The sequence below is a fragment of the Macrobrachium rosenbergii genome, chromosome 40 (assembly GCF_040412425.1).
Source record: "Macrobrachium rosenbergii isolate ZJJX-2024 chromosome 40, ASM4041242v1, whole genome shotgun sequence".
NCBI classification, from domain to species: domain Eukaryota; kingdom Metazoa; phylum Arthropoda; class Malacostraca; order Decapoda; family Palaemonidae; genus Macrobrachium; species Macrobrachium rosenbergii.
Genome location: NC_089780.1, coordinates 6,120,151 through 6,141,153, shown reverse-complemented (window position 1 = coordinate 6,141,153; position 21,003 = coordinate 6,120,151). Strand labels below are relative to the sequence as shown.

The following is a 21,003-nucleotide window of genomic DNA, read 5'->3' as shown; positions in this document are numbered from 1 at the left end:
TTGTGGTGTCCGTGTCATTAGAAACGTCAGTCCACATTTCAGGATCTAGTCAGGATTATCTCAACCTGGTCAGAATACAGGTCATGCTTTTTTATTTTTATCACAGTCTAAGTTTTAAGTCACTTTGGTAAGTATTGAAACATGAGACTTTTTAATCGCGCAGCAAAACTGCTCTCCATTATATACAGTAACATGATCACATAGTATAATGCAGTGGAGTCTGCTGTAACACAGCTTGCTGTTAATTTTTCATGGATACTCTATGATTTATGCCACTTCAGGTATAAGTCAGATTATTCAGAAGTCTGCTGTATAGTCCGAAATGAAAGTATGCTAAGGAGGAGTGTATTGTCCAAGTTAGTTCCCTATATGATATACTATCACTTGTTAGGTTTACACCATTATCTAGATATACAAGTATTAGTAATCATTCTCTCTCACTGAAGAAGGTGATTATATGTTGTCCCTGATTTTATCAAGCTGATCACTATGAAAAGTCCAGTTTCTGTCAGGTCGCTTACGTTAAACTTCGCTTATCTTCGAGTGGAATAGAGCCTTGTCTGTCTCGTATGTATTCGTATAAAAGTTCATTGCGTAGAACATCGGTGACAGCGTCCTCTGGGCCAAAGGGAGCTGTGTCCTTTGGGGCAAGAGAATGGCCAGTTGGGCTCAGTGTTGTAGTTGTAGGTGTGGTTTGTCTTGGTGGTGTAGGTGGTGTTGACCTGTATTTTGTATTGTCAATGTATGCATACCAGGGTTTCTGTCTTTGGTATATATTACCACTATTGCTCACATAAGCATTATACCCATTGACATTGGTAGCTGGGAGGCCTCGCCTGAGCCCATACTTATACTTCTTAATGAATGGTTTTGCCGAAGATACGTTAGATCCAGACGACGTGGACCCTGTGGGCTGTGGCCTCTTTGGTCGTAATGTGAAGTATGGTCTCTTGTGTGGTCGGCTTGGCTTTGGGGAACCTTTGTTCATGTTACCATATGGACCGTACCCCGAATTTGGATAAAAACTGGGCTGGTCAGGAAGCAGGGCACCAATTTTGTTGAGACTGGACAGCATTGGTCTCTTCATAGGCCTTGGCATGCGAGTAGACTTCTCTGGGGCAGAGCTGGTTGATGACTCATCCTGTGAGAATATTTAGGAAAAATTATTAAAATATGCATTATCATATAGTCAGTCTTGCACTTTATTTCATAAAAATATGGAATATTCATTTTAGTGTACTATTTGTAGTCATGCTTTCACCAGAATTGTGGACTTGGAAAGCCTTCTTTAATAAAGTTATCATAAAAAAGAAAATTTTTAGAGTACAAGAGTTTACAAATGGTCTTGATAGTTACTTAAGTTTATTTTCTGTTGACTACAAAATGTGGACTTTTCATTTAAAAGCATATCATGATCTGAAGAATATTAACTAATCTCTACTTACTTTTATATTTAGAGGAGATTGAGGTACAATGCCACCATACAGTCCAGCCTTGAAGAATTCTTCCCATACCTTGTTATTATTTCCAGTTGGACGGTCTTGCAAGGCCATACCTGATACGCTGTTAGATCCTGATATTTCCCCCTCTGCTGTATTGGTAGAAGGACTGTCGTATTTGTCATAAAGTTTTTCGTCATTTCTGCGTTGGCCATCATCAAAGTGGCCATATTTTGAACTGTACTGGGAACCTGGGACTACCATAGGTCCCTGTCCTTTATAGCGATTATAGTATGCTTGAAGTGCTGCAGCATTTTCTTCAGCACCTTCATCCCTCAAGGGAGGCTGTCTGTTCGGATACACCTGCTGCTTGTTCTCGGTTCCCTGCAGGTGATGTTGGTTGTGGGAAGGTCTTGGATTGTCTTTATGGTGTTGAAATTGCGGTTGGGGAGTTGGTGCAAGATGTTCGTGATTGGAACCCAAAGCAGGTTGTGGCTTTCGTGAGCCCCTGTTTTGATCTGGGGTGTGTTCAGAGTCAACTCTTTCTGTCGAACTATCAGTTGTATGTCTGTCATTGCTTGTGGGTTTGTCTGCTGATGGTGGGGGATTATCTTCAGAGGTTCCACTTTGTGCTCCTGACGGGTTCTCAGCGGCGTCTGGAGGTGAAGTTGCTGCAAACTGAAGTCTGAGGAGAGAAAGTTTGGCTGTAATTCATATTATCCAGAATATTTATTTGTGTCTTAACCTCATTAGAGAGAGAAAAATACTTAAATAATTTAACAGATTTAGTGTTTATAACTCAGTGGCTTTTGAAGTTTATACTATATATATATATATATTTTTTTTATAAAGTATTATACTGAAGTCTCTGATTCTTGCTTTCTTGTTGTATGATGGAGACTAATTCTAAGAATAATTTAACACAAGAAAAATCAGAGAAAAGCTAGAGTAATTTTCTCTGTGTGCATTACCTTGAAAAGAAGGTGATGGCCTCCTTGGCAGCAGGGTGGGGGTCTGGCTGGAGGGGGCACTCTGGGTAGAGGATAGAACAGTCTTTGCCCATCCATCCTGCTCTGACAGCAATCAAAGAATCGCCCAAAGAATGTGGCATTGTGTCTTCCAGCAGCCAGCTGACCAACACGCTGTTAGAGAAGGGAGTTGGTGATTATTGTTGCAATAGATGGTCAGGACAGCTCAAGGACATAATTTTTTCAAAATGGACTGAATGTAACTTTTCAGTTGGCTTTTATTATTCTCTCTCTCTCTCTCTCTCTCTCTCTCTCTCTCTCTCTCTCTCTCTCTCTCTCTCTCTCTCTCTCTCTCTCTCTCTCTCTCTCTCAGCTTGAAAATTCACAAAGTTGCGGAATACTTTCAGCATAAATGAAATAGGCAAGGGGTCAGCTTAGTGGTTTAGAATAACTTTTCCAATCTAAAGTATTTTGCGGGAATATAAATATGGAAAATTTAAGTTTCAAATGCAGTATCATATTCTGTTCATATTCCTTCTTCCATATTACATTCTCACCTCATCTAACAATTGTTTCTTAATGCAGTTGTGAGGTTTTCTTCCTGTTACACATTTGTATGACCTCATAGGTCCCAGCGCTTGGCCTCCGACTGATAGAAATTTACAAGACTTATGCCAGAGGAACAGTACAAACACACACACAAACGACTGGAAAGCAAATAATTACACGTGACAAGGTGGGAGGGTGTTGGAGCTGTAAGCTCGTGTGGATGTCCTACCTTAATGAATTAAGAGTATACGGGCCTTGACGGATATTCATATTCTTACTAAAGGTTTTCTTTTTACAATACTGGGCTCTGTAATGTTTCTTTCCAGTGTACCACTGGAATAAACTCTTTTGCCCTTACCCAGTTGATTGTATGGTTGTTTTCACCAACATGTACAGAAATTCCACTGGCTACCTGTGCACATCTTATGCATATTTTATGCTGTTCTGCTTTCTTTTCCAAGATTTTCCAGTGGGACCAATATAAAAGTTGCCACAAGACTTACGTGGGATTTAACATACACATCTTATAGTACACTCAGGGGAGTCCTTTATAAGTGCTCCATTGTTTTATTGTTCTTAAATGCTACATTAACTCCAAAACACCTATATGTTTGAGGAACATCTTTGAATGATGCTTATTATATTGTAGCAGAAGCAGGTTTTTTGTGTTGTAAGAGTGTTGTAATGCATTGCCCAACAGAATCAGATTTTAATTTCTCCCTGGTATGTCCTCCTAATTACTGTACTTTATATCTATTTTGTCCCTGTAGTCAGGGCTGCGTGTACAGATGCTTGTAAAAACATGGATGTGAAAACTGAATTTTTTATTGCTTTGAGCTGAATGAAAGTGAAGCAGGAAGAAATTTTGATGGTTTGTCTTCTTAATACTCTGTACAGTATACTAGTTACTAGTTCTACTCGTATGTATTGCTAGGTCTGTGTATTCAGCAATCCAAAAAGGTTAGGTCACCATCTTTTTCTATTTGCATAGTGGATTGTATTGGTGGGATCAATTCATTTAATGTACCGAAGAAGGTGCTTACTTTTCATTCCCCTGGCCATTTACAAATTAGATCGTGTTCGATTAAAAAAAAAACAAACAAGGCCTTAACAAGGGTGATTGTCTATGAAGAACTTTCCTGAACACAAAAGTACACAAAAGTCCACAGTTGCGTATCAAAAGTTAGCCATGATAATGTTAGTCTAATTATGATTTTAAAAAATGAAAACCCTCTCAAGGCAGTTTTCCCCATAGGGGATAGTGAGGTCAGTGCACCTAGGCGGTACTTAAGGTATTTTGCAGTGTCCCCTCGGCCCCTAGTTGGAACCCCTTTCATTCCTTTTACCTTACCTCCATTCATATTCTCTTTCTTCCATCTTATTTTCCACACTCCCCTAACAATTGATTCATAGGGCAACTTCGAGGTTTTCTTGCTGTTACACTTTTAATACCGTTTACTGTCAATTTCTGTTTCAGTGCTGAATGGCCTCATAGGTCCCAGCGCTTGGCCTTTGACCTAAATTCTCTATATTCTGTTCTGTTCGAAGAAAAGTTTTGGTCCTTGAGTGCTATGAACGTCTTCAGCCAAATATATGAGTGGACAAAAGCATTTCTCATTTGGCTTTAGTATAGCTTCTCCATATGTCGACTAAAATTCCAGTTTCCAAGAACGCCTTCATTGAATCGATTGCAATATGTGTAGTGGAATGTCAGTTTGAATTCAACGGGAATTCTACTCCCCAGATTTGGTATGAATCTGGTATGACTCTGTGTAACCTTTGCTCTCCAGTTATATAAGTAATTTGTCTGTGGAATTTTTCGGAAGCAGAATACTAAACAAAATCATTCATGCAATGCAATGTAGCTTCCACATGTTGAATATAATATTCTGAGAATTTTAGTCGAGACATAGAACAGGTATAGTAATGAGTCAACTTAGAGGGTTTCCATTTGTTGAAATTGTAATTAGACTAACATTCTCATGCAAACTTTTGATACACAATTGCGGATTTTTATGTACTGTACAGGAAAGTTTTTCGTCACATGGTCATCCTTGCTACTAACCTTTTTTTACCGATGACAGAGAACTTCAGAAACGACTGAAGAAACCATTCGTCTTTTAAAAAGCGTCAAGGTCCCTGGAATCTATTAAAAAAACCTTCATCTAAGCCAGCTTTAAAGTAATATATATATATATATATATATATATATATATATATATATATATATATATATATATATATATATATATATATATATATATATATATATATATATATATATATATATATATATATATATATATATATATATATATATATATATATATATAGATAGATAGATAGATAGATAGATAGATAGATAGATAGATAATATTCGCGGTTGTTGTCGGCTAAATAAAGCGTGTTCTGGGCTCATGCCCGTCGTGAATAGTGAATGATTATGTCTGCATCAGTCAATTGCGGACTGAATTTGAACCCAAAGAGCTCTTGAAGATAATACGACGAGTAGCAACGCCATGCTGCATTTTGATGATGGCCACAGTATTGCCAGAATGAAAGTGAACAGGTGAGCCATTGTCTGGTGTAGTGTGAATTGTTGATATGGGTGAAATGGCAGCTCTCATCTTCTCCAAAACTTTCAGTTAAGAGAGTTAGGATACAAACATAAGAATCGAACAAGTATTAGATTTAAATCACTGCAAATAATTTTGCTTGTGTATGTGTGTGTGTGTGTGTGTGTGTGTGTGTGTGTGTATGTACATGCGTCACTATAACAGCCTTTGGTTACCAGTCGCCGTCGAGTAATACGATATTAAGAAAACTTTAAATCAGAGTTTAACTTCTACAGTAAGTAGGAGTATATGAACAAAAATAAGATTTGCCGTGCAAAGCTTGTGGATCCAGGAAAGGAATCTTGGTAGTTAAATGAGAATTCTCTGTACAGACGACAGTAAAATATTCGTGAAATTCGTGTGGGCATAGGTTTGGACAATAGAGATTGCTATGAAGGTAGATCACACCCAGTCAAAAGATCTTGAGAGTATTATAGATTGAATAAAAATGTTTAAAAGTTCGCTGTGTTAAACATATAGAAAGTAGCCTAGTAATTTAGACTGCACTGTAATAGGGAAAAATATTATATAGCGTTTAGCTAATACTTTTTAGTACTTTTTTATCTATTTATATATTTGTTCTTTTTAAAAAGTGACATCTCTTCTTTCTGTATTTGCCTTTACCTTCTCTGATTCCTAATGAGCACCTTAATATTCTTTGGAAGCTTCAATTTCAAGTTAGTGCCCCCTTTGGTGGGCTTGTTCTATATGAATAGGTTTCATCTGAATAATGATAATAATGGTAATAGTAATGATAATAATGTTACCCAAAATTTGTCTGCAGTTCTAACAAGTCGACAAGATTCGTTTCACAGTTGTCCCTGAAAATCAGATGTGAAGCTCCGTCTCGTAAGATCACGTCTGCATTGACGGCAAATCCGGCATTACTGACGGTTCTTTGCAGCGTCCTTTGGTCCCCCTAGCTGCAACCTCTTTCGTTCCTTTTACTGTACCTCCCTCTCCTAACAATTGTTTCCTAGTGCAACTGCGAGGTTTTCCTCCTGTTACACCTTCGGCCTAAAGTGTACATTCTGTTCTATTCTTGACGCCAGCTCTCTTGTGCCAGACTCGGAATTTCCAAGAGCTCTCTCCGCAGGTTCCTGCTCACAGCCCAGGCGGGCTCTGCTCTGCTCTGCTCTTCCCGCGGCCGTGGATGGGTCACCCACCATCTGTCAGATAACGGACGATGTATGTATGTCGTCCACCACGCCATTTTCCCAGGAATTCTTTCTTCGTTTTCTTCTTCTTCTCATGAACCTTTGGCTTTTTCCCCCAGCCCTCACAGGGAGCCAGGTTTTACCTCAGAAGCCCTACTGCTCATTAGTAGACCGCTTAATAAGATTCGTGTCAGCAAATTTGCCAGAGAACAAAATTTTCTGTCCCCCTGTCAGAAATTTTTGTCATGTCTGAAGGGATTAGATGGTGGTCACCTTTCAAGGCTGGATTTAGAGAACAATTCCATTTAAAATCTTAGTTTTCTCAACAGTGAAGAGAGCGAAGATGCGTTCAGAACGTTTCTGCGCAGCCATAAACTCCTCCGGGTTTGAAAGCAGATGCAGCAGTATGTGGAGAGATAATTGCATCGTTCTAGCGTGATTGATTTCAGTTTGTTCCCACAGGAAAGCAGAACCTCCTGCTGCTACTTCACAACAAAGCGTTAATGGACGCGTCACTTGAGCCTCATCTGTGTTGTGAAAGAACGATTGGGAACCCAGTAACCCAGTCAGTCTTACGTAGCAATTTTTTTTTTTTTTTTTTTGGGGGGGGGAAATAATCGAAATCGATGTGTTCTATAAACGTAGTTCCCGTAGAGGGGTTAGTGCCGTCAGTGCACCTAGTGCGGCGCACTGTAGGCATTACTTAAGATTCTTTGCAGCGTCCCTTCCATGGCCCCTAGCTGCAACCCCTTTCATTCCTTTTACTGTACCTCCGTTCATATTCTCTTTCTTCCGTCTCACTTTCCACCTCTCGTAACATTTGTTTCTTAGTGCAACTGCGAGGCATTCCTCCTCTTACACCTTTCAAACCTTTTAACTGTCAATTTCCGTTTCAGCGCTGAATGACCTCATAGGTCCCAGCGCCTGGCCATTGACCTGTAATCTATATTCTGTTCTATTCAACTTTTTAACGTATGAAATACTTTTGTAGGCTGTTTCGTGACATATATGGATATGATCTCTTCATCTGATAGACGAAAACAAACTGCTCTGTAGTGACGGACATTGAAGAAATAGGCATTTCATTAGCTGGACGAACCGCGAAATCGCCCAATTGGTGGTTCCCAAAATACTGTGGTCGGGTAAAGATAAGAAAATAGACCACATTTGGAATCGTGAACGTCAGCTCAGTGTTAGGAAAAACTACAGTTGCTGTAATAACAAACAATAAATGCGGAAGAAATACAAATAATATCAATTTTAGTTTCTGTAAAAGAAAATTATTGAGATGGCTTGCCTGTCCGTCCGCACTTTATTCTGTCCGCGCTTTTTTTTTTGTCTGCACTTTTTTCTGTCCGCACTTTTTCTGTCCGTACTTTATTCTGTCCACACTTTTTCTGTCCGCCCTCAGATCTTAAAAACTACTGAGGAGACTAGAGGGCTGCAAATTGATATGTTGATCATCCACCTTCCCATCATCAAACATACCAAATTGCAGCCCTCTAGCCTCCTCAGCCGTTTTTATTCTATTAAAGGTTAAAGTTAGCCATAATGGTGCGTCTGGCAACGATATAGGCCAGGCCACTACCGGGCCGCGGTTAAAGTTTCATGGGCTGCGGCTCATACAGCATTTACACCGAGACCGTCGAAAGATAGCTCTATTTTCGATGGCCTTGATTATACGATATACAGGTATAACGTGTTATAGGTGCATTTCAGAATCAGTAACAGAATAGAAACGGGATTGTAGGGATGAAGAATGAATTTTACAGAAATAGGCGTTTTGTTACCATCACAAACTGTGCGGTTGCGGTAAACTGAGTCACCAGAGTCCCTTTTGTGGTAATTTAGATTACAAGACACAGAAGATGAAAGTTCTAAAATAAAGCTTTCTTCTTCTTCGAAAGAAAAGCCAAAATTTTTAAAAATATTACTTAACTTCTATTCTGAATTTTAGTATACCTTTTTATTGTGTATGTAAGGAAGCGTGAGTTAATATATTTATTGTATGTATGTGTTCCAGTATCAGAACTTGTGCCTGTGTGCAGTTTTTAATTTCACTTTAATTCATTCATCATCATTCTGAATGACTTGTTGGGTCCCAGTGCTTGGCCTCAGGCCTAGACCTGCTATTTTAATCTAATCCTTCGGGCCAGCCCTATGAGAGCTGAAAGTCAGCCAGTGGTCTGGTTAAACTACTTTAATTCTTCTTCTTCTTCTTCTTCTTCTTCTTCTTCTTCTTCTTCTTCTTCTTCTTCTTCTTCTTCATTTTCCGGGACTTGGGTTCTCCAAGTTTGAACCCCATGTACAGGGACCTTTGTAAAAAAAATATTAACTGGGAGAGACCTATTTAGCTTTTCTTCTTCATCTTCTTCTCCTTCTTCTTCTTCTTCTTCTTCTTCTTCTTCTTCTTCTTCTTCTTCTTCTTCTTCTTCTTCTTCATTTTCGGGGCTTGGGTTCTCCAAGTTTGAACCCCATATACAGGGACCTTTGTAAAAAAAAATATTAACTGGGAGAGACCTATTTAGCTTCTTCTTCTTCTTCTTCTTCTTCTTCTTCTTCTTCTTCTTCTTCTTCTTCTTCTTCTTCTTCTTCTTCTTCTTCTTCTTCTTCTTCTTTTTTTTCTTCCGGGACTTGGGTTCTCCAAGTTTGAACGCCATATACAGGGACCTTTGCAAAAACATATCAACTGGGAGAGCCACATTTAGCTTCAAATGGGCGAACAGTGTGGAGGAATATTTTTCTATTGACAGCGAGTGGTTCGTCGTCTGACAATATCCCCCTCTCCCCTACCCCTACCCACACCCCACCCCAACCCCAACCCCAAGCTCGCATTGAGACACCACACAGATATGCAGAGTTCTTACTACTGAACAATACTAGTAAAACGGGATGGTAAAAAAGTTAACTCTAATTTACTCAAAACTTCGGTTAAAAAGACGTGACAGGTATATGTATGTATATATATATATATATATATATATATATATATATATATATATATATATATATATATATATATATATAAATATATATATATATATATACTGTATGTGTGTCTGTGTGTGTGCCCTCGCTGTGGAACTTCCTCAGTTCCATAGGTCCTTTATTCCTCACACTGTTGAACTGTGGAACAGCCTCCCTGAGGATATTGTGCAATTGGAACTTCAGAAGCTCAAGCGAAGATGCAATGCATTACTGCCCTAATGCTGTTCTCTTTGCATTTTAATAATTTTTATTTATCTATTTATTAATTTATTGATTTATATTTTCTTTTTTAATAAGCAAGGTCTCTTCTTTCTCTATTTCCCTTTACCTCCTCGTACTTCTTCCTAATGAACAACTTGATATTCTTTGGAAGTTTCTTGAATTTCAAGTCAGTGGCCCCTTTGGTGGGTTTGTTCCTTATGAATAGGGTTCATCTTTTGAATAATAATAATAATAATAATAATAATAATAATAACAACAAATATCAGTGGTCCCTTTTGTGGGCTTGTTCCATATGAATAGGGTTCATCTTAATAATAATAATAATAATAATCATAATAATAATAAATATCAGTGGCCCCTTTGGTGGGCTTATTCCATATGAATAGGGTTCATCTTCTGAATAATATCAATAATAATAATGGAAAGAGAAACCCACAAGATTCTTGTGTATAACTTGTTTACTGGTAAATATTTACATATTACTTTGATCTCGAGCACTTTCAGGTCCTAACTGTGACCCTTTTTCAAGAGATGAGGTAGTCAGGCCAGTAAACAAGTTATACACAAGAATCTTGTGGGTTTCTCTGTCCATCGTCAGAAGAAAAACTGAAAGAAGTTTTTAATAATAATAAATATCATTGGCCCCTTTGGTGGGCTTGTTCCATATGAATAGGGTTCATCTTCTGAATAATAATAATATCGAGAACTTCTGCTGCCTTTCCGTGATTACAGTGAGCAAAGCTTGATAGTTTTAAGGGGATGCTGAAAGGATTTTGCATGGTCCCTTCGGCCCTTAGCTGCGTCCACCTTCCAGCCTTTACTTCACCTCCATTCCTGCTTCCCTTCCTCAGATTAGTTGCGCAGCCTCTCTAACTGTTACTTTAACTGTTACTTCTTAGTGCAAGTGCCGGGTTTTCTCACAGTTCCTCCTTTAGATTCTTGTATCTGTTTGTAGATCTGTTTATCTTGCTGTCCAACCACTCCAACTCACTCTTTCCTGAAGCACTGAATGGTTGAAAGTGCCCCAATGCTTGGCTGACTGCCTAAATTGCATAAGTGTTTGAATCAACCACACCGTAGACGGAAGCAGGAACGGAGTGTCTGTTCTGACTATGGTAATTGTTTCGTCATTGCTTATTTTACTGGTTTTGGAATGCTGGTGAACGGCGTCAGCGAGAGAGGATTCAAGTTCCCTTTTCTTTTCAAGTCCTCCGTTTCTCTCTTGCCTCACTCCTCTCCCCAAACCACAATTGTCGGAATGTCCGCAGCTGTCTGTACAGAACAGAATTGTCTGAAACATTGTTTGCCAACATTTGGATCGTATCGTAATGTATTAAAGCGTCTGATAATATGGCAAAAAGTTATGCATGATCATAAGCTCTTTCTTTCATCCATTTTTGTGTTATATAATTTCATTGCTCTGTAAATGACAGCCAAATGTTTTGGTGCCTAGCCTTTTGCCCACCAATGTGGCAATGCGTCACACAGACACACACACACACACACACACACTCACGATGTGATTTTCACATCAGGGGATGCACTCACTTTGTTCACTGGGACTATAACGGGGTAAGATTGAGTTATGAAGTAGGAAAGGTTGTGATCGTGAGTCTTTATTATACAGAAATCTGAGTGCCGTAATGTGTTTTCTGCTGGGTTGGGAGAATAATAAAGGTTAATGAATTGAATTCTGGGGTAGGTGGCAGCGTGTCTGGGGAGGGACTTGATTTTTTGAAGCCCATGTCTTCCAGTGAACAGTATTTACATGTAGACATGGGAAAGGGTATGTTGATAGGAAACAGTAGATAGATTATGGGTCTGTGAGTACTGAAGAGATTGCTTGCCAAATCCATGACAGTCATGGTGTGGAGAGAATTGGTTGGAGATATATCCGATCATTAATTGGTTGAAATGTTAGAATAGTTAGAAGTTTCAGTTCCTAAGGTAGGTGTAAAAAATTAACTGTGATTATAAATAGGACAAGTAAACTAACAAGGGTATGGGTAATAAATGGGTTAATGTAAAGAACAGCAATGGAAAGAGTATGTCAGTATGCCAAATTCCAGGATAGGATTGAAAGGGAGTATTTGTGGTTTTAGGAAGCAGTAAGAGAATAGCCAATTAAGCTGTGGGATGAGGATATAGGTTTGGTAAAGGGGAATAGAAGACATCGAGTTATGAATTGCATAACATAAGGGAAAGAGTGATAAGGTTGCCAAGAGGAAATTGAGGGAAAAGGACAGGCAGGTATTAAAAATGCGAGGTACAATGTGATCAACTGTTTTAGTGAGAATTAAGTTTTTATATATGGAAGTTGATTTAGCCTAAAAGGTAATGGAGAGAGATCATAGAGTAAAAGATTCAGATGGAGGGGTGTTGTCTGATGGGAAAGCAGAGTTTTCTAGATGATCTATAGAAAAGAAAGAGCTGAATTAAGCAAGCCTGGAAGGGTTTAGTATAAATTTGAGGAAGACTTTGGAAATGACTGCTGATGTGCTGATGTTGTGAGGGTATCACTGAAGAGGCTGAACAATGGAAAGACACCAGGAATTAATGAAGTTATAATGAGATGCTATGCTATGTTCCACCTATAGCTCCTCGTATTTCGTCTCTTGTATTTTCCGGATCTCTCTTTCTGACTGCCCAACCGCTGCAGTTCATGAGCATTGCACCCAACCCCCACATACGAAACTGTCTTGCGTGAACTCTTACGCTTCCTGGCTGTTGAGACCCTTCTTCAGTAGCTCTTTCACGCCATCTGCCCAGCCTTTTCTAGGTCTTCTGCGCCTCCATGCTCATAGAATTTCATCAACGTGTCGTCTTCCATTCTTTCCATTTGACCAAACCATCTCAAAACACTGAGATCCATCCTTGTATATGCGCTAACCCTCTTTCCATTCGTTCGAACCACTTACACTGCATATATATACAGTTCAACTCTAAATGGTTCCAACAGTTTTCTTTCACTCTCATCTTCATCCACACTTCAATCCCCCCCCAGGAGAGTTGGCTCAGCCATCCTTTCATGCGTGTTCTCTTAGCCTTTTCACATACCCTTCAACTTTCCACGCTTTACCTATTCTGTGACTTGTCCCCTCTTGCATCTTACCCTTATTCAAGATATTTACTCCGGAGTACATGTCACAATATACTACTTCCATTCTTCCATTGTCCATATTCCATATTCCATATTAACATTCGTGACTCCATATTCCTGGTTCTCGTTTACCCTCCTACCCCTACTCTGGCTAAGATTTCCTGTCAGCGTCTCCTCTTGCAAACGCTTTCAACATTTTCTAATTCTTCGACCCCGCAGTTTTGCTTCAGTGTATCGTTTGCAAGCGGAAGCCATTGCACCACTCTCTGTGACCTATCTTCCCATCTCATAACTGTTCATCTACACATAAAACGTACTTTCTTTGTCTTTCCATATCACGCATAAAGGTATTGATTGGCCACTGTGACAGAACTGACCCTTGTTTCAGCTCGATTGGTTACACAGAACCAGTCACCTTTCCTTCCACAGACTCTAAACACACACACACTACACTTCTATCATAAAGAATCCTTATTGCTCTCGGGAACTCATGCAAGTTCTTTATTCTTCCTCTGCTCTCTCATATTATCTCCTCTCGCCATCATCGACCATGCATGCTCCCTACTGACCTTATTACCCCAGCTTGAAAATGGTCACGCTTTGGTGCAATACCATATAGCCATTTTCTCAAGCAATTTCTCCTTAGTGCTTCCTTATCAAACTCTACACTCTCGTCCTTCTTTTGCTTCAGGGGAATAATGACCAGATATACCTCCAGCCACTGCTCTTCTCAGTACTACTGTACATATCCGTTAACTTGTTCTTCCATCACACACACAGACATATACATACACATATGCATACACACACACATTCTGTTATTCCGTAGGGAAAAAGCTAAGTATCGTCATCCAACGAGAGTCATGTGTTAAGTCTGACTGGCTTCAGTTTTTCGAAACTTTTTTATTTTTTTCGCCGAGTGCTATGTTCAGGTTTTACGGAACACTGCCTGCTTGCTATTTTTGCGCTGCAGATGTCGGTATGGGGTTCCTCGCTGAAAATTTCACCGACATTTGCTCGTCAGTAGAATTAGAATACAGTATATTGCAGTATGTTTCATTTTTCCTGTGCGTTACCATGTGTTTTCATTTGACCAGAGTTGCGGTTCTACATTTATGCGTGTATGTGGTCATAGGTATTTTTATGCTGCACAGATTTTGCGCTTATGTCTTTGTGTGTGTGTGAGAGAGAGAGAGAGAGAGAGAGAGAGAGAGAGAGAGAGAGAGAGAGAGAGAGAGAGAGAGAGAGAGAGTGAAGGATGTTGCTTACCGAGCGTTTGGATGCATCTGCCAAAATAAAGGTTCATGTGATGACGGATGAAGTTCTCAGTCAGTCTGTGTGACCTAGATACTATGTTCCGATTTCAAAAGAAAAAAAACAAATATAGGTCACGTGAACGTTGCAGGCAATGTGTTAGCCATTTTCGCATATATAATTTTATCTGGTCAAGTGTGAGACGGAATATCAGGCCACTTTCTGCATTACAGTTGTTTGACGAGAATCATTTCCTGTGAGTTTTCCTGCAGCATATGTTGAACATGTGGTGAATGATTACATCAGGGGTTCTAGTTCATTGCTTTTGGTGTCAACAAAAATGTGGGGCACAATTCGTTTCATTTCTTCCTGGGTAAGATCTCAGTAAATGAAGGTAAATGATTTTGTACCTTCAAAAGGAATCAATTGAAGGTCTAAAGTTTTCGAAAGCAGCTAGCACTTTTGTCCTTGTGGGCGTTTTGGAACTGTACTGTACGGGTGATTGGCGATTTTGTAAACTCGTTTTCATTTCCGTGAACTTAATTGTTTATCGCTGAGAGGGGAACCATTCTCGGTCGTTCTGTTCAGCTGACCAACTATACTGATGAAATTCAGTGTCCTGTCAAACCTGCCAACATTTCCTCTCAACAGACAGTTAAAATGAATAGACAAACGGTAAAAGCAATAGGAAATGGTAATGCATTGCAAGAACATATTTTCGAGGAGAGAAGTACTTGTTCATTCACCAGTTAAGAACGGAAGATGAAGTCTCGGGAGCACGATTTGCAAAATAAAGGCTCAACTCTTTTCGGCTTCATTGACCAAGAGAAAAAGTTTGCAGGAGGTGACAAGGTTGAAAGCACCCGATTTCGTATCATTTTCAGTTTGAAGGCCCACAACTGATTGACGTGGGTGGAATGTGACCTATAAGTTTATATGTGTCTGCAGTATACGTGTATGTCCCTGCATTCGGACGTGTGAAGTTTGGTAAACATTCAATCAGTTTTTGAAGGGAATGTCTCACCCTTAATTTGTCTTGGATTCTTATTCAAAAATCATCATTATTTTTGTATTGCACCTCACGCGGTGCACTGTAGGCGTTATTTAACTGTCATTTGCAGTGTCCCTTCTGCCCCTAGCAGCAACCCATTGAGTTCCCTTTTCTATACCTCCGTTCATATTGTCTTTCTTCCATCTTACTTTCCTTAACCCTCTCCTAACAATTGATTCATAGTGCAACTGCGACGCTTTCCCTCTGTCACACCTTTCTAACCTTTTTACACTCAGTATCCCTTTCAGCTCTGAATGACCTCGTAGGTCCCAGCTCTTGGTCTTTGACATAAATTTTACATTGCATTCCAAAATCAGCTTGTTGTCCTTTATGCCATGTTTTGGCATTCGCTGGTTTGAAAGGACTCGTTATGTCAAGGAACTCATTCATTGGCTAGAGTGTTGTACAGCTGGAAGGGTATATACTCCATTTATATATATATATATATATATATATATATATATATATATATATATATATATATATATATATGTGTGTGTGTGTGTGTGCGCGCGCGCGCAATTTTGGTTACTAACTGACTAAGAAGACAAGCAAGCACTATCAACACTGCCACCAACTACACTGATAATGCTTGGAGAAGCCACAAACGCCCTTTAATGCGATGTTCATTTCCCGTAGCACGTGAGAATAATGCGTGTGTGTGTGTTTCTGTGGGGAAGATTGGCCGGAGGGTTTCTGTATTTAGCAGAACAACAAACTGTTAACAGTTAATGCGGCACATATGGGAACACAAAGCCTTGCTACCTGTCTGTCTGTGTGTCTGTCTGTGTGCCAGGTGGGGAAGGGAAAGGCTGCCTAATGAGGGTTTTTTTTTTTGGGTGGGGGGCGTGGTCCGGTAAAGGGAGACTTGTTGGTCGTCAAGGAAGTTTGAGAATGTGTTTTTGTAACTGGGGAATATCATGAGATTGAGAATAACAAAAAAAAAAAAACTGAGTTTTGGCGACAGTTCTTTATGCCCCTAAGGGGGGGGTAGCGCCATCAGTGCACCTCGCGCGGTGCACTATAGGCATTACTTAAGGTTCTATGAAGAGTCCCTTCGGCCCCTAGCTGCAACCTCTTTCATTCCTTTTTCTCTACCTCCGTTCATATTCTCTTTCTTTCATCGTACATTCCACCCCCTCCTAACAGTTGTTACCTAGTGCAACTGTGGGGTTTTCCTCCTGTTACACCTTTCAAACCTCCTTTACTCTCAGTTTCTATTTCGGGGCTGAATGGCCTCAAAGGTTCCAGCGCTTGGACTTTGGCCTAAACCCTATATATATATATTCCAACAGTTCTCTATGATTCTGACTGAAGTTACAAGGAAGAAAAAGCCTTCGTATTAGGAGAATCTTGTATTCCAAGGAAATAGAGACAGCAAAGATTCTTGGGAACATTGAAGACGGGAAGTGACAGTTTTATAATGAAGGAATTCGTGGGATTTGTTGCAGAGAAGCTTAGAAATGTATCGGTACAATAATGGTTTCCATTTTTTCTTTCTGCAGGTAATTATGACCACCGCGTTTTTCAGTAAAGTTGGTGAGTACGGAATTACGTTTTGGCATTTGACTTAAGGGTGAGAATCAAGAAATAGTTCGGCATTTGTTGTTTAAAAGTAACACAGCGTGTGTGTGTGTATGTGTGTGTTACCTTTAATCAACAAATGCTAAAATATTTCTTGATTCGCACCGCTAAGCTATTGGTTATATAAATACATACATACATACATACAGTATGTGTGTGTGTATACACACATATATAATATATATATGTATATATGTTTTCATGCAGTAGATATAAAACCGCTGGACACCAATAATTTACTCTCTCTCTCTCTCTCTCTCTCTCTCTCTCTCTCTCTCTCTCTGTCAATTCATATACCTTTCTGCACCATTCACAATATGGTCATTCTTTTCAATGCATTATCCTTTTATATTTTGCGAAGAGAAGGTGACATGCTTTGGATCTGAGGTCTTACCTGGTAAACGGCGTAAGCGATGCCTGAACAGGGCCGACCTGCCTCCAAGCATTGTTCGCTCTGCACAGGAGAGCCCTCAGGCACTTTGGTCTGGCCCTCGCTCTGGCATAGAGCGTGGTAATATCCAGACCGACGGGCGATAATTGCGTCACTAAGGAGAACCACCGGTCGGTCCAGTGCCCTTTGGGCGCCCCCGAAGCATTGTCGTCCTTCACGATGCCCTGACGTCTCATTAGCTGGGATGATGATGCTGATGGACGTCTATGGGAGGGCCTCCTGTTGGAGAATTGTTCCTCTCCTCTTTCGTCTTGTTTCTCGATGCTTCCCTGGTCGTCAGGGTCCTGTTCAGTTGCGTGGTCCTCGTGGTCCGTTTCGTAGAGCGTTCCGAAGGTGTCTGTCTGTTCCCGGTCGCGCTCGTTCTCATTCAGATGTTGTTGCTTGGGCTTGCGGTAAGAGTCTGCGACGTATTTGGCCAGAGTCTCTGCAAATGAGTCTCCTTCAGATATAACCCTGGCGGTCTCCACGTCAGAAGACCGGTCCTTGTCTGGGCCCTCTCCTAACCAGTTGTGTGACCTCATGGCTGCCATGAGCATGGGCATGATGTTGATCCTCTGCTGAGCTCGCCCAAGAGCCGTTAATGTGGCCAGCATAGACTGCAGTTGACTTAGTCTCAGTTGACTGAGTGTGGTGAGCATCCCAGAGATCCCAGATCTCACAGCATCCAGAGAGCGACCTGATTCGTCCCCCTCTGAGACAAACTCGAGGAGCTGCCTGAGGCCGTCTTCGGAAGTCAGTGTCAGATAGATTTGCTTCAAAGGCTTGTAAATTTGGGGGTGAAGCTGTACTGTGGACATGGCAGCTGGGGATGACCCAATTTCCCTCATGAGTTGATCTTTCACTGTGGAAAGCCATTCGGTCACCTCACTGGAGGCGTTCCGTAGTGACAGTGTCCTCAACTTTTCTTGTAGGAGACTTATCCAGGAGGTCATTGTCTGCCCACTGACCCTCCTGCCCTCTTGCAGGCTAACCACGTGAGGGGGCATGGCTCTGGAGAGCAAGTTGGCCATGTACTGTGAACTGTGGACTTTGATGACTAGCTCATCTAGAACCTTCTGCACCTGCCACTGGATGACCCTGTCGGAAAGACTTCCTCGATCTCCCATCACAAACTTGCTGGCAGCGTAGACGACGATGGCGAGCAAGTTGAAGAGCCCCACGAGGAGAACCACAGCATCGTCTTCAGCAGGCCCCACCGCGTAGTCTTCCCTTCCTTCTATGCCTCCGTAGTAGAATTTCGGGACGTCTTTCCCCTGTGGTCGCCGACGTCGAGGAAGGACAGATGGTTGTGGGGTCGTGGTTGTGGTGGAAGTCGTAGTCGTTGTAGTAGAAGTGGGAGCCACTGATGTTGTGGTCACCTTCCGCTTTTGGTGCTTCTGGGGGCTTGTCAGAGCTGCATAAGATGCCGGGAACTGTTGGAACAGGGACTCGAGCTGTTCCTTTGTGAATCGATGCTCCAGATGTGGAGGAATGTTTTTGTTCAGAGCGGGTGACCCTACCCTAATGGCCCTTGGTCTAGCAAAGGGCATCTGCATGATGGGCTGGTGAAGGGGCAGGAAACTGCCGCCCCAGCCCCCCGCAAGAGCAGGTGTTTGAGCAATCGACATTTTCTTTTCCTAGAGCCCTGATACTGGGTGATGTATGCGTTCGAGCGACCTCTGTGATCTCTTGGCTAACTTTGACACCCTTTTGCCATGCTGGTGACGGTCTTTCCTTGCTTCTGAAATGTGTGAGTGAGTCTCCCTTTCAGTTCACTCCAGGAACGACAGACGATATACGAAAGTTCCAAGTTACTGAGATTCCACTTAATCACACAGGTATACTCAACTGATAATCCGGGGCACTAGTCGAAAACTGCAATAAGTTACGGAGCACTCATTGAAAGTAAGCAATTTTCTTGTTCATTAATTGCACCAGTCAAATTATGTGTGGATCAGAATACGAGATGAGTTGCCTGCTGCGGGCAGACACTCGATGATGGAACTCGGGAGTGAGTTCAAGCTCAGGGCGTCTGTTCGTGACGGCGGGAAGAAGAAGACTGCGCGCTTTCCGATTCCAGGTGGGCCAAGCTAGAAGGACGCCATATGTTTGTCGCTGGTGGTGGGCCTGTTCCCGGTCAAGACTCACGCCCTCCCTCCCTCCCTCCCTCCCTCCCTCCACTGGTGGAGGCTCGGCTAATGAATGCTTCGTCCAATTGGGTCATTTCCTTCTATTTTCCCTCTGCTCTTGCAGTGCAGTGTGGCTGCTTCGATTTTTCTCATTAATCTGGAATTTTCCTGTACAGTCTGTTTTCATATTATTTGTTAATTCTCTCTCTCTCTCTCTCTCTCTCTCTCTCTCTCTCTCTCTCTCTCTCTCTCTCTCTCTCTGTTTATTCAGATTTCATTTACATGTAATTTTAATACTTTATTGTGCATCACTATGTATATACATATGCATGTATGTATGTTGCACAAGACGGAATAAGCAGAATGAGAAATGTAATTATGTTGATTTGGTAAAAATATTGTTGTGGGTGAAGGCTGGGTTAAAGCACGTTGATATGGTCAGGTAACGTGGAGAGAATGGAAGATGATAGGCTATTGAGGAGTGTGTATGAATTTAAAGGAAACGATTGGACTCTTCCCCCAAGAAGCATGAGAATGCGTGCAGTGGGTCTTGGGTGGTTCAGTGCACATATGCATATATATTTGTATATACATATATATAATTTATATATATATATATATATATATATATATATATATATATATATATATATATATATATATATATATATGTATATATACACAAACATATATACTGCCCTAAAATGGAAAACTGCAGTATCTGCAAAATTTCGAAATTGAGATATGCCACCTGTTGGGCTCGTGAAACACTAATACATAAGTTACTGCAGTTTCAGAATGATTCTTAGATGCTTTAATAGGGAGTCCCATTTGCAGTATCTGCAAAATCAGTGGTAAGGCAAGGGAAAACGGCAGTATCTACCATTTTTCTCAGTTTTGTGTTTTTGCAGATTTTGCAGTCTTCCATTTAAAGGCAATATTATATATATATATATATATATATATATATATATATATATATATATATATATATATATATATATATATATATATATTATTTTTTATATAGTGATTGCTTTTATCTAACTGTTGAATAGTATAAGCATAACTTCGTCTTCTCTCTCTATTTGTGACCATTTATTAAAGAATATTATTATTATATTATTATTATTATTATTATTATTATTATTATTATTATTATTATTATTATTATTATTATTATTATTATTATTATTCGTGTGGTATGTCGTGAAACAAAATCATGACAGCGCCAAAACAATTGACAAGTACTTGAATCAGAGCAGACATATGAAACGAGCAAAATTATACTCATTCATATTAGTAATATATATGGGATCATTTTGAGTCTTTTGAAGATATCTTGCAACGCTCCTGTTATTTTCTGTCACACGAAACACTGATCATCAAACCATCAAATCACCAAATCACATCTTAGTTGTCCATCCACGAACGAACTGTCGGACTAGCCTTTATGAAAATTCTCTCTCTCTCTCTCTCTCTCTCTCTCTCTCTCTCTCTCTCTCTCTCTCTCTCTC

General features: G+C 40.4%; 2 protein-coding genes across 10 annotated transcripts in view; one reads left to right on the top strand and one right to left on the bottom strand.

Moving 5' to 3' along the window:
- LOC136826071 (cyclin-I-like) overlaps nt 1-21,003 on the top strand; it is a 305,385-nt gene that overhangs the window by 217,386 nt on the left and 66,996 nt on the right. The window lies entirely within an intron of this gene.
- LOC136826070 (uncharacterized) lies at nt 390-19,074 on the bottom strand. The gene is made up of 4 exons (XM_067082977.1): nt 17,322-19,074; nt 2,411-2,581; nt 1,446-2,124; nt 390-1,141 (listed from the first exon to the last, which is right to left on the bottom strand). Exons 1-4 carry the CDS (start codon nt 18,983-18,985, stop codon nt 518-520), a joined length of 3,138 nt encoding a protein of 1,045 aa, XP_066939078.1. The 5' UTR covers nt 18,986-19,074; the 3' UTR covers nt 390-517.